The 14525-nt window shown below is 36.2% G+C and overlaps 1 protein-coding gene across 6 annotated transcripts; it reads right to left on the bottom strand.

Moving 5' to 3' along the window:
* Positions 1–1513: 1513 nt before the first annotated feature.
* Positions 1514–14193, bottom strand: LOC141656313 (uncharacterized). 6 transcript variants are annotated; one of them, XR_012548463.1, is made up of 17 exons: positions 14031–14153; positions 13333–13820; positions 13155–13233; positions 12746–13057; positions 12041–12135; positions 11007–11038; positions 10813–10865; positions 8941–8969; positions 8811–8842; positions 8645–8697; positions 4755–5185; positions 4589–4667; positions 4130–4480; positions 3153–3247; positions 2987–3062; positions 1945–2336; positions 1514–1584 (listed from the first exon to the last, which is right to left on the bottom strand). XR_012548463.1 is itself a non-coding variant. In XM_074463158.1 (16 exons), exons 1-16 carry the CDS (start codon positions 14043–14045, stop codon positions 2094–2096), a joined length of 2466 nt encoding a protein of 821 aa, XP_074319259.1. In that variant the 5' UTR covers positions 14046–14193; the 3' UTR covers positions 1919–2093. The 6 variants fall into 6 exon arrangements, 4 of the variants coding, with proteins under 4 accessions (XP_074319259.1, XP_074319258.1, XP_074319257.1 ...); XR_012548462.1 differs by having other exon boundaries at positions 2987–3065; positions 14031–14152; XM_074463158.1 differs by lacking the exon at positions 1514–1584 and having other exon boundaries at positions 1919–2336; positions 2987–3065; positions 14031–14193.
* Between the last annotated feature and the right edge of the window lie 332 nt (positions 14194–14525).

Here is a 14525-nt window from a genome sequence, read left to right as displayed (position 1 = left end):
TACGGAGATTTCCGAGTGAGTTGTTTCCTGGGAGCTTCTGCTGCTGTTTTTGTTATTGTTGTCAGTCGTTGTTGTTAGTAGTCTTTACTGGCATATGGAAATGTATTTTGGTTCGATCTTTTTGTAGTAGGAAATAACATTGCATTGTGAAACTGGAATCCTTTGGGCCATTAGCATGCTTCACAAGTAGTACCATAGTTGAGGCAGATTTATGCGGTAATACTCAGGTTATTCATATCCACTGGCAACCATTTTCATTTCGTATGAATATATCCACTGTCTTTCTTTTTCATTTCGTTTTGTTTTCATTTGATTGTTGTTTGGTTATCGTGTTGTCATTGTTATTGTCGTCCTTGTTAATAATCTGTAGTGGCTTATGGAAATGTTGTTTGGTTAGTTAGCCTTGTGAAAGGAGATAGCATTGCATTGTGGAATTCTTTGGGCCATTACTAGGATGAGCAATTATATAACCAGTAATCCTTAGTGGTGGGGTGATTTGTAAGGAACCCTGCTTCCTCACGCTAGAATGTTGATGATGCCCGGTGGCCTTGAGAGGCATTTTGAGGAAGTTGAGAATGATAATTCCGCTTCTTCAGTACTTCCCAACTCTCAAACTAAGATGGTGGTTCCTGTCGCAAAAACTACCCCCTTGGCCGGATGTGTGAAAAGCAAGGCATTGCTTACGAGTACATAAAGAACCGTCTCCCAAGATAGAGCATTTCTTATGGCAGATATCCAGAATGTCAAGCCAGTCCACGTTTTCAATGCCGTTGGTGTAACCGAAAATGGCACTATACTTGTACTGAAAAGGGCTCCTAAGTTTCGTAAATTTCGGTCCCATCTAAGCAGTTCTAAAGCAATTATTAGGACAATAAAATAAAAATTATACTTTTACAAAGTAGTCTTAATATTTTCCAGTGGAAAAGCTTTATTTTTATCAAGTTCACTTTAGTTTTGATTTCACTCAAGTTCTATAGTAATTCAATTTAGTTTAGCTCAGTTCAAGTAAGCCGAATTCAACCACGTCTACATAGCAACTACGAAATATACTTGCGCAATGTACTACTGTAATAAATTAGAGTCAATATAGGGCATTCGTGAATCGTGATGCACAAATGAGGGTCATGATAGTCAATATTTTCCATTGCTTATGTCCCTGGTATCTGCAAGCAAGACTAATCCATTATAAGAACCGGAGATTGAGGCAGGGGTCGGAAATTCAATTTCCATTACCCTCGACATAATACAGAAGTATCGTCTGCCTCGACATAATACACAAGTAGCTTATTGTAATCTTGCACGAGGAAATGGTTACACATAGTAGACGACATTTGACCATGCGCTCTGATGAAAACCGGGTCGCTAATTATATCATCCCACTGCTTACACACTTTTTTCTTAACCTCAAGCAGGAAGAAAAATTAGGATGTTAAATTATTCTCTGGTTTTCATCATGTCGTCCACTCTTGCCTCAAGAAAAATTGAAAAATGTAACTGAGAACACGAAACCGAGTAATGCTAAACGGCACTCACAAGTCACAATCGTTTTTTTTTTTTTTTTTTTTTGATAAAAAACCATAAAGGCTTTAAATTATATTACTAATATCCGTGACGGCTACATCACCAAATTCTGCTGGCAAATCAGTTGTCCAAAATCGCCTACCATGAGAACATGGCATAGCATGTGCTAACTTATGTGCTAACTTATTTAAATTCCTACTAATATGCTTAAAAACAATCGACTCAAAAAGTAAACTAATCTGTTTAATTTCCTCATAAATCGCAAATAATTCACTTCTACCATTCCTATTCTTCGTCAAGTCTTCAACCACGATTGTCACGCTCTCAATAACAACTTTCCTTGATTGCATCCTTCTTGCTTCTCGTAGACCCAACAATATCGCTTCAGCTTCCGCTATGATTAGTGTTTGTCAATTTGGTTACCCATTAAATTACATTAAATTACACAAGAACTTTATTTAATGTGAATTGCAAAACGGGTAAGTCCTAGGCAAGTGTGAATAGCTACATGAATAACAATAATAACTTTGAAGGCTGCTACAACATTAGGCTGCCTAGTGAATACCGAAAAATCACATACGCCTGAATCCACTTGTCAAGGCAGCCACAATGGAAATACATCGCATAGGAGAATGTCGACGACCCAACACATCCACCAGTCTTTTTGCTGGTACGAAAGAAGCAAAATCTGCATTTATTTCCGGGACAGGAGTATGGAGAACACGAGGAAACACCATCGACCTCGACGAAGAAGCGCCTCGCCTCCACGACATGCTCTGAGGAGCTTGTTTTGGACATCTGCTCCCGCCAAGAAGCTTAGGAAACAAGTTACCCCGAATTAGTTATGCGATCTAATAGCCACAATCAATTCGTAACAATATATTCAGAAACATATTGTGTCAATAATCCACTGCCTCTTTTATCAGTTGTGCCTAAATCCCTTAATCTCGTTATACAAGGGAATAACTAACTCTAACAAAAGCCTTTGCAAACCCCATTGCAAGTTGTATGTATGTTACTTCATAGCTAAATTAGTGGTCACATGCTAATTACCACATGACAACATTAACCCAGGGCCTTACGAGTTACGGCTCCCGCAAATTGCAGGGTAGGGGGATGTCAGCTGAACACAACCTTATCCTTGTATTAGTTACACAAAGAGGTGACCCCAAGATGAGAATTGCATGGAGAACTGCATTAAAGGACGGCTGGTTCACAAGAGAAAGAAGCGCAACCACTTTGGTAAACCATTTCACAAGAAAACCGCATCGAAGGACCGCTACTCCACATGCTAATTACCATACCAAGGTTTTTTAATAGTAATACACATCGACACATGACAGTGAGAGGAGACATGCATACAAAACAAAAGGGCAGTTTGTTTCAAGTACGATCCAGGGTCAATGATGAGCTTCCTAGAATCTCAACTTTGTTTCAAGTATGATACAGGGTCAATACTTCCTACCTTGGGACGACAATGTTGTTCCAGTGTGTTGCTATGTACCCTTTCTGATGCCCTCTTTTCATCTGCAACGTACATCCTGCTGCAAAACCAAAAGGTAGGCTGTAAACACTTAGAATTGGCTTCTTCCGGCCAGCTACTATAACGAGCAAAGAGTAGAGCTAAAAACCTGGACGAAGTATTGGTGGTTTCTGAAACTAGCGCATCAGATATACCTGCCCTGCCAACGAGCCATGCAGCCTCACCGGTTAACTGATAACAGGGCTGCACATCAATTATTTTCAAGTATTAAAACTCAAACATCTAACCTTGGCACAAAATCTAAATAAGCCAAATGAAATATTCCAGATCGTAAGATCATAATCACAAATTACAATTATTATAATCCAAGATCATGAGAAAATACACAGCGATTTGTGATACAGGTGATGTCTTACAACATTGTACACAGCGGTTGTTTTTTAAGTCCATACATTTACGTCAGGTGTTGTGAAGGTAGTGATAAAAATGATACTCATATCTCCTGTTATGTGGCATATTCATTACTCCCTCCGATCCATACCAAAGGTAACATTGACTTTTTGACACTATTCATGGTCGTAGGGAATCTTCGACATTATTCTTAATCTATAAGACAAAATATATTCATGTGAGATCTTGTTTGATTCATCGCCATGAATGTTATAAGAATATCAAATTTTTATAATTTTTAATAATGTGTAACTAAGGATATTTACGTTGCAAAACGTGCCTCGACAAGTGTGAAAAAGTCAATGTTACCTTTGGTGTGGATCGGAGGGAGTATGACATAAGACGACTAAATTCAAGAGTTAGAAAATTCTATCCAAGCCCAAAGGTAAACCCTTTTAAAAGCGGGAAAATTTTGTCTTGAAAATAAGCGGGGGAAGTTACTAAATAAGTGTCCAATACGGGCCACCAAGCCACTTTCGGGTACATTAGATTGGAGAAGAACGCGCACTTTTAGACGTCTAGCATGATTTGTAACATCAATAGGGGGGATGGGCGAATCCAAGCACACATTCTTAGAGAAGACTTGCTATTTTATATTAAGACAGTCTTAGAAAAGACTTACAGTCCAACACAAATTTTTAAGACTTAGTATGCAAAACCATATCAGCATATTACCTTAATTTGCTCCAACCTAATATATGCAGAAAGATAGTCACCTATCTTTCCAAATATATCTACTAGTAAATGCGTCCTTTTTCTCTCAAGTGGATCATTATGTTCATGCGAGTTCCCGTGCCTAGCACGCGCAGAAAAGAATCTCGTGTGACCAGCAACTCGAGCTTTATGAGTGGTTGATTCTGGAACCAAGGTGTGCCCTACAAAATCTGGTCGCAAGAGCTCTTTATGGGCTACCATCAACAATGCACACAACTCAACCATCTTTTCTTCTTTCAAATATCGTGAATATTCAGAGTAGACATCTGTCGTCTTCTGTACAAGCAATCGTATAGTCTCCAATATATTCCTCTGTCAAAAGCAAGATAAATGAGAAGACGCCATCGGATAAGAGCTATAACATTCAAATGTGTGAAAAAAATCAGTTATAAAAAGATATTGATGTGCAGAGCAACATACAAATTCATTATTACAGAGAAGCACCACAAGATCAGTGGCAGACTTATTATCCTTCCAATCTCGGAGAAGATAACCATTCCTGTGCAAAGAGCAAACAATCACACCACCAAAGAAGAATAGTTGAGCAACAACTATAAGATGCATGCTAAGAGTAACAAAGCAATACCGAATATTTTCAAGTGCAACATTGAGTGGCAACGCTGCCTTAATTTTCAATTCATCACAGTCTCTCCTGTCGTCAGCCAGAAAGCCATTTTCAAGAAACAGGGCAGTTAGTTTAGAGGCTCCATGCTTAGCAGCCATGTGTAAAAAAGACCAACCAACATCAGTCAAGTCTCTAAAAGTAAGGACAGCGTCAGTCTCTCCAGCGAGTACTGCAGCAACACAATTAGCACTGTCTTCCACAAACATGCGCTCTCTCACGATTTCGGGTAGATCATCATCAAAACCTAGGCTATGAAAGGATTTCACTCCATTCACGAGTTTAACGAATTCATATCTGTCATCCAGGAGCATGGCATCACTTAGACGACAAATAAAATCATCGTGCCAGGCTTGCTCCGTCCGTCTTTCATAGCGCGGGAGAGTGTAAATACACTGTTACAAGGAAAAGGATCATTACATATTTGTTTCTCACCAGGAGAAGGCAATATCTCAAAACCTCCGGACAACATAAATCATGCATTAAATAAGTTAACAAATGAGGCTAAACTTTATTTCATTAAACCATTATCCTTTCATTAAAACATAATCTTTTCATTAAATTCTAAACTATAATCTTAATTAAAATAAAATAATGGAATATTCTCACTTGTACCCCTCAACTTTCTCATTCTCACTTGTATCCCTCTTTTTTTGAAAAAAAAAAACTTAACTAGTAATGTCTCTTGCCGGAAAATGGTAAAAAAATAATTAAATTGTATGTCTTTACGAGATCTTCGGTTTGAAAAAAACAGGGAGTACAAGTTCCGAAAACGATGGGATTTTTTTAAAATTCAATGTCGTACCGAGATCTTTGATTTGGAAAAAGAAATTACCGTTTTCTGGCCAAGAGTTATTGCCTAGTCATAGTTTTTTCTCAGAAGAAGAAGGATGCAAGTGAGAAAATGAAAGAATTAAGGGGTACAAGTGAGAAAATCCCTAAACAATTGGTATAAACCTATAATTCTATAAATAATAAATTGCAAAAATCTTTCATTTGAAGCTATTATAATAATTTTACGCACTTTCCCGTAAATAATAAAACTATAAACTACTGTTATTAGCTTCGTGATAAAGAAAAGAAAAAAGTTCATCAAAAAAATTGAGATTATTTATAAAATGAATATTTTCATTAAAATATACATTTAATAATATTACTCAATTTGCTTGATTAGTTTTGGAAATGGACGTTTTTTCTCAAATCAATATACATTTAGGCGAATAGGTAATATGTAAATATTTTATATACACTACGCATGCATTGCGCCGGATCTAGACTACTGTATTTATGAAACGAAATCAAAATATAAATCCCACTCACACGAATCGGAATTCTCCGATCCTCTATATACTAAAAGAATAAGTATTCTCAAAAGTTTTAGCTCTGAACTACATGGACTTAAAGAAGGGAACAAATGTTATTTTTTCAACAAACAATTATCTTTTCATTAAAATATAATTTCTTCATCAAATTATAATATTTTCATCAACTCTAAATCATAGACTTTTAATCAGAATAAAATAGGGATATTCATCTTGGGTGATTTGGAAACGGTCTCTTTTGTGTTGCTAACCGTGCAATTTAAATTTAAGGCATTGGGGTGTTTTTAATATAGGATATTCTACTTAGTACCCATGTTTTTCCATATTCTATGGTGTACCCCTCTTTTAAAGCTAAAAAAATTCGACCGCCTATAACTTATGGCTACGAAATACCAAGATGGCAAGTTTTTTTTCAAACTAAAGACCTCGTAAAGAGGATCAATGTGGAAAAAAGAAAAAAAAATTGTTACATTATGAACTCATAACCATGAGATAAAGACGGTCAATGTTTATTTTGTTAAAAATGCTTGACCGGCCATACCTCTTGCTACAAGTTCATATCTTTTTTTTTGAAGAACTCTTAAAGACTATCAATTTATAAAAAACAAAAGTCGTCATGTTGTGAACTCGTGACTATGATTTATAGGCCTATTAGAGTATAAAACCCATCTTGGACTCCAACTATAACTGGGAAAAGAGAGTTATAGTTCTTGGTTTGTCAAAAAATTTAGTGGAAGATGAGGGGTACCCCTTAAAAAACAAAAAAACAAAAAAACCTTGGGGGTACCCGGTAGAATATTCCAATAAAATAAAATTGGTATAAAATTATAAAATACAAATTGTTAATTTGGCATAGAATGACTTCACGCATATTTACTGTATCAAACAAAATTTAAAATAATTATTAGCTTCGTGGAAAAATATTCATTAAAAAATTTCGAGAAAATTAATAAAAAAAAAATCATTAGCTTTGTGATTAAAAACTTCATTTCTATAATGCACATTTCATGACATGAGTTCAATTTTTTTCATATCAAAATAGTGTAAATTATCAAAAACTACCTTTTATATACAACTTTTTAAAATTTACTCCCTTTTAAATTATTTTTTAAAAATTACTACCTTTAAAAGCACTTTTTTTAAAAATTGCTACCAAACTTCTATATTTGTGTTTTTGTAACGAAAATGCCCCTAATCTTTCTAATTGGGCAGAATTGGGTCATTTTGTTTGCTTCATATCTGGAGTTTTACATTGACAAAAATTACGTTCTTTATACGGATAGAATCTTGAAGAAGTCTACTTTCCAATGGTGTTGGAATCAATAAGTTTTACCGTGTGAATTTTGCCCAACAAGCCTTCAAAGACTGATACGATTTTAAGGCTGAAATTCCCTGTTTTTCCAGATTCGTGTCTGATATTGAGGAGCCATTTCCATGGTGTTATTTTGATTTAATGTAAACGCCCTTTCACATGGTTGTAGCCCTTTGAGTCTAGTTTCCGAATTGGTAAGGTAGACTTCTGGGTGATTTGTAGTTTGTCGGGAATCGCAATTCTCGTGGAAAGACGCAAATATGTCATAAAATCGTATCAGTCTTTGAAGGCTTGTTGGGCAAAATTCACACGGTAAAACTTATTGATTCCAACTCCATTGGAAAGTAGACTTCTTCAAGATTCTATCCGTATAAAGAACGTATTTTTTGTCCATGTAAAACTCTAGATATGAAGCAAACAAAATGACCCAATTCTGCCCAATTAGAAAGATTAGGGGCATTTTCGTCACAAAAACACAAAAATAGAAGTTTGGTAGCAATTTTTAAAAAAAGTGCGTTTAAAGGTAGTAATTTTAAAAAAAAAAATTAAAAGGGAGTAAATTTTAAAAAGTTGTATATAAAAGGTAGTTTTTGATAATTTACACTATCAAAATATGAAGAGGCAAAATACGAAAAAATAATGAGATGTCATGTTAGAATGAATCAGTAATACACTAAAAAGTAAATACCGTGCATTCACTACACTGGATTTATGCTAGTGTCTCATAATAAGGCAGTGCATGACAGAGACAAAAAACTTTAACTGGACTATATGAGACAGCAGCCCTCATTGTATATTTTGTGGATTAGTACTACCTTTCGATCAAAATTTCCCTCAAATATTTAGCATTAATGTTTCCCCAACTACCCAAATAGTGAGTGGGAAAGGAGTGTGTATTGTGTAACTTTGACACTTCATATGGGCTCACGTACCCATGTCCGACACAGGATCCTTGGACATTGTATGACGCACAGACACTTCATTTTAGACTAAAAACTAGACAATTTTTCATAAAATAGCCGGTGTCCGACACTTGGATACGCACCCGTGTCCGACCCTTCAAGCCGAGTCAGAGTAACATGGTGTATAAGTACACTGTTTCATGCTAGATCTGGCAAGGACTAGAATAAACCTAAACATATCAAATCCAACAGATGTCAACAGACTATATGTGAACATTGCAAACAGATTTTATTGCTTACACTGACTTAGATGGTTACCTTAGACTTCGATTCTGAACTCATTTCCTCCATAAGACGTGTTTCCAGCAGAACTGTTCCCAAAAGACAGGTTAAGATACTTCTATGCACGTTTATTTGTTTGCTTCGGTATTCACTTAAATGTTTTGTCAAAAAATGGCAGTTATGGTTGTCAGAACAGTCTCACCTTTATCCCCTAGCCGAAGCACTGTTGCCCACCTAGTCAGATGCAATTTCCTCGAAAGATTAAGAAAGAACCTTGATCCAAATATGAAAATATCAACCAAAAACATCTAGCCAAATTCAATTATATTTACCTGTGTAAATCAGCTGACATCTTGAACTTCTGGTACATATGTAGTTTCGCATTAGTGAAAAATAGAACAAAATTAGTACTTATAAACGAAGCCCACATACCAAAAACAATAACTTAAAAACAAAGAGTGGAAGTGTCCTTTGGATATCTACCCTTCTGTATAAAGCAGCACTAACAAGTTTTAACTACATAATCAATCGAGAAAACAGATTCCATTCATGTAGCTGATTGGCAAATCATTACCCTGTGATTAAGTGTTCTACATTCCCAAATCTTAGCCATTACCATTGTTAGTAATGTATATAGGCCAACAATTTAAGGTATCAAAATTTCCTAGAGGCTCACCGCGGGTTTCAGGATTTGGATCCAGATTACCACTTCGGTCATAGAGGAAAGGAATTAAACATTAACGTCCCTACCCATCGACCTCTTTTTTTCTTAAATATAATAACAATAACTAAAGTTAACAAAAGTCATGTTTTCGAATCTTTTATTCTACTCTCGCGTCATTTTACTTGTTTCATAGGTCATTAGCGAATTTACAACATAATTTAAATATTAGAGAAACAACACGTAGCTTTTTTCATCATCTGAATAATAACTGACGCCGTAATTTGTTACTTTATCATCATTAAATGTCCACATATTGTATATCTATAATCCTATTAAACATCTTAATGCGTTTTATGTAATTTTAATACTAAAATTACACTTAAAAGATGATGAATTTAATAAAAAAAATGAAAAGGATCAGACCCATTTGGTGACCAAATCCTACGCAAATCCGATGGGTATCGGTCTAAAAATTTTGGACATAGCGGATCTGGGTCCAACATATATAATATGGATCCTGCAGGACCCTACCGATACCCTAACAATTACCATCCCTAATCATGATTGGTTTATTACTATTCATTAAAAATTGTACATGGGTGAGAAGAGATTTGAGAGATGATCAACTGCTTGGATTTAAAAGGCGCGAGCTACAACAAGGAGACAAGGGCATGGGGTAATAAAGTGCAGTGTGCGAGACAAAGGCACGTGATTTATGGACACCAACAAAAAAACACTTTTCCGAATAAACTAGTGTTCTCAAAATAATTTTTTAGGCAACTATACCATTTATTGGATTTTAAAAGGGAATAGTAGGTATAGAAACAAAAGTTAGGTGTAATAGCCAAAGGGAAGGGGAAAATGAAGAAAAGATCTGTAAATCACATTGAAGTGTGGCTCAGTGACCGCAACTATCAATAAGGCGCCGATAGTGCCTAACCTAGGCTTAGCCTTATGCGCACGGCGCACCTGAGGCATACTTTTTAAAAACTAAGAATTCAACTCTGATTAAATCTCAACTCTGACAAATTTTCAGACCTGGGTCAGAATCCAAACACAGGACATCAAGCACGTTTAAGATCAACCCATGACAGACGAAAAACAAACAGCTGGGACTATAATAGACTGCAGCCATAATTGTAATTTGAGGATGAGCACAAGTATCAGCTCACAATTATTTTTCTATACTCCCTCTATTCCATTCATGTTGTCCCTATTTGTACAAGTCATATTTAAGATTTATGTTGTCGATGGAATGGCGGGGTTATGTTTCTTAACTAGGGACACTAATCCAGTATGGGATGTGGGAGTATATAACACGAATGCTTCTACCACTTCCCCAGAATGATAGAATGGGGAAAGGGGAGGTAGCAACAAACTCTTTTAGTGATAGATTAGGCAAGTTCTTTCTCAGAAAGAGAAGTAAACAAAAGATGTCAAATCAAATGAGAGTCAACACATGACAGATACGTGGCTACCCAACTTAATTGCTTAAATACTTGGAATGTAAAAGCTAACCAATAGTGAACTAGATGCTTACCCAAGTACACGGCATTGAATAATTTTTTTCCGCAAGTGCTGCCTCCAAAAAATCTGTTTGAAAAATAGATGTTTAAAGACTTCTATGATCGCTTCTTCTGTTTCTTTGGGTGTTTATACAAATAGCAGATTCACACGTGTATACTTCAATACAAAAATTACTACTGAAAGTTACAGCTGTCAGAATTATCTCACCTTTATTCCTTCGCAAGAGCTCAGCTGCCAACCTAGATAATTGCAGATTATAATATTCTCATTAGGTTGAGAAACAATATTTATACAAGGGTGGTATTTTGTCGGAAGCTACCTTGATTTTATCTACTTTCTGTTTATCTTTTTGGTTTCTGCTATACTTTCTAACTAGCTAATATTTCCCACATGCTAGGAAAGTCACTATTCTGGCAAGAAAAATCAGCATTTTGATGTTGACAGTTAGGGGTTTGGGGTTTTAATTTTGCAAAAGACTACTTGACTAGCAGAGTCATTTTTTCTTCATTTGTTCTCTAATTTTCTTCATTTTTCCCCATTTTTATTTTCTTTTCCGTATTCCACTAATTTGTATTTTTTTCCCTTGTTTCATTTTCTCTTCTTTAACTTATTAATTTAGAGCATGTTTTTTTCTAAATTTCCTATTAACCGGTTACAACATCCCTTCATCGGAGCTCTATTCTTTAGGGCTCCCAGTGTCTTCTGTAAATCTCATTTCAAGCAGAACCTTGCTTTTCCTCATGTTTTCAACTTTCTCGTCTACATACTAATTGAGGGTTTCCAGTTCTTAGATGTCTCCTCTTATCAAAGTCTGCAAGTTATCTAATTTTTGTTTCCATTTGTCTTCTCTAACAAGGTACCTGGCCGTGTAGGGGTCGTGTCTGGATAATACGGCACGGCCCAGGAGGTATACCGAGTCGTATTCCGGTCGATTCGACACACAACTCAGCCCCTAAACCGGGGAGTAGCAGAGATTTTGGGTAAAAATAAAGTTTGGTAGCTTTTGTTAATGAAAAGGCAGGTCAACACAGGAATGCTGTTTTGCTAAATAGTGACTTTGGTAGTGTTCGGCAAATAAATAAAAAATAGCAAAAACAAAACCAAAACCAAAAAAAAAAAAAGAAAAAAAAAACGTACATTTTAATAAAGGTTGCATCCAACAAAATATCCTAATCAGAATACAGAGGAAACAAAGAACCAATACCCACTAGCCAAAATTCATAATTATCTTTATTCTTTACCTATCCGAGTCGGCCGAGACCATATGGGTATTAGTGTCATGTAGTTTCACATCCGTACGAAATTTATTGGCAACCTCAAGCGGAACCCCCTCATGCTGTGAAACAATTGTGAAAAAAGAAAGAAATTAATATATTTATCAAAAGATGCAATAGTCTATAGTTACTCTGGGTACAATAGAAAACTTGTAGGAAGAAAAACTGTCCTTCAAATATTTATATCACCATCAGAGAAGGTTCAAGTTGAAAATTAGCTGAATTTGCTTCTACTGACTTACAATTTATGAGTACCTCGCGGATCCTCTATCTACTCTCATCTAAAAGGCAAAGGGAATGACGTAGTCATATTTTTGTTTGGATTTTAACCAAACTAGGCGCAAGAAGCCGACCTCATGCACACGGATTGCACCATTTTTTTTTACAAATAAATTTGTATTTGGAATATAAAATATTAGGCAGCAATACCTGATTCCAAATTTTGAAGAGGACTATCATGTAACAATGTGAAGGAATAACAAACTAAAAGACTTGGAAGAAATAATATGGCTTGTTGCACCTTATGCATAAGGCTCACCTTGAAGCATTAGGCAGCAATGGTGCATTATCACTCAAGTATTGTTTTGTCTTTGTTCAATTAACCTACTCTCAGTTATTATTAAGTTACTCTTATTATGGTGTACCAATGATACTATAAGTCGGAAATTATACCTGAGCCTTTGAACTAGTACGATTCTCCTTGAGCAAATTGCGAGACATCTCCACAAGTCTAAAGGCCTGCAACATAGATCTCGTAATTTGCTTTTTCTCCAAATCTGATTCTACGCCATGTTGTAACCCAATTAACTTGGCAATTGGGCAACTATATATGTTGTCATCAATCACCAACTTATCCCAAGCAAAGATTAGCAACACAGCCAGCTTAACAAGATTCCATTTCTCGACACAGCAGACACCTAGAACAGTAACCTGCTGCTGTCTTGTCCTTGACACTAGCAATTTGATTGTATCCAAACCCTCCTTCTGCCTAGCACAACAGTATATATTATATTACGTATCAATCAGCACATTAAAGTGACTGAAATCAATCCAACAACCAGCAAATGAGAATCAAATATACCAACTCTTGAAGACGGAATACGGAAAACAGCTTGGTTACAGATTCTCCAGCGGGAAAGTCTTTCACAATTTCATGATCACTACACATGAGAGAGCAAAACCACAAGAGGAGGTCAGATCGTGTTCGGAAATTTAACAATAAAACAAAGGAAAGATTAGTTAATCAAGTAGTCATATACCATAAGGTGTCTAGGGCTAAATTAAGGGGAAGGATTGAAACAGCTTCCCTGGTGTCAGGACCTTGCAAAGTGGCATCAGCACCATGTTGTATAAATAAATCAGTTAACCCGTAGCATAAAATTTTAGCAGCGATTTGTAATGGAGTAGGATGATCTCCGACATCATCTTCAAGTGGATCGCCTATTAGTCCAAGGTTCAGATCCACGGGAGGTAATCCAGTTTCTCCATTAAGCAATGCAGTGGCGCAACCAATGGCACGACGAAAACAAAGCAATTTCAAAAGTCTAGTCCGGAAATGGAGATAGTCTAATGAATGATAGTCAAATTGTTGGGTTTTTAGATAAGAGACAAATGCTTGCTTATTATCGGAATGAATTAGGGTTTCGAGTTGTAAACCGACTCCGAAATCTTCTGTTTGGGTTTGTAGTAAGGAGATAAATTCATGGCCATTAACACTACTTGCACTATTATACAAATGAGAATTATCCTGAAACAATACAATGAAACAAGATCGAGTCGGTAAACATGGTAAAGTGAAACAAATTGAGTGTGAATGATCAAATTGTTCATCAAGTTCATTCCTAAAATAAAAAAATGATAACAAATGAGCGAGACACCCAAAATGAAAAAGGATAATAAATGACCGGGACAGAGGGAGTAATAGAAAGAAGTAAAAAAAGGAGAGAAAAGAACTTGCCGGAAAAGGGGTCATCGTCGATGGATTTTGGTGGTCAAGTAGCAGAAGAAGAACGACCTTGCAGGTTAGGGTTTTTGATTTCACAAGGGAAGAAGAAGAAGAAGAAGAAGAAGGGAGGAGGAGGAATTGTTAGGGGGTGTTCATTGGTACGGGATCGGACCGGTCCGGGCCAAACTATCTGGACCGAAGACCAAATAAGGGTTAAAAGCTGGACCGAGGATCGGACCATATTAATAATTGTTCGATCCGGTCTGGACTATAAAAACACGTGGACCGGACTGGACCGGACGAGATGGACCAAAGTGGATCAAATATTATTGTCATTGACATGTTTTAGCATACTTCCTCCAATTCGCTATAATGTTTCCTCTTTCCCGAAATGGAATATTCAAGTAATGTTCCTCTTTCCTTTTTTGGCAATTTTTACTCTTATTTTATTCATCCCTCTCTCCTATTACCAAACCCCACACAACTCTTTTACTCTTATTTTATTAT

The sequence above is a fragment of the Silene latifolia genome, chromosome 5 (genome assembly GCF_048544455.1).
Source record: "Silene latifolia isolate original U9 population chromosome 5, ASM4854445v1, whole genome shotgun sequence".
Classification (NCBI taxonomy): Eukaryota; Viridiplantae; Streptophyta; class Magnoliopsida; order Caryophyllales; family Caryophyllaceae; genus Silene; species Silene latifolia.
Note: the sequence above shows the minus strand (reverse complement) of the source record. Positions and strands in the feature narration are given on the sequence as shown.

Coding starts and splice junctions, on each gene's coding strand:
- LOC141656313 (XM_074463156.1), bottom strand. Junction 11,039..12,040: donor GTCTCGGCCGACTCGGATAG/GTAAAGAATAAA, acceptor GCAATTATCTAG/GTTGGCAGCTGAGCTCTTGC. Junction 3,066..3,152: donor ACCACCAATACTTCGTCCAG/GTTTTTAGCTCT, acceptor TTGGTTTTGCAG/CAGGATGTACGTTGCAGATG.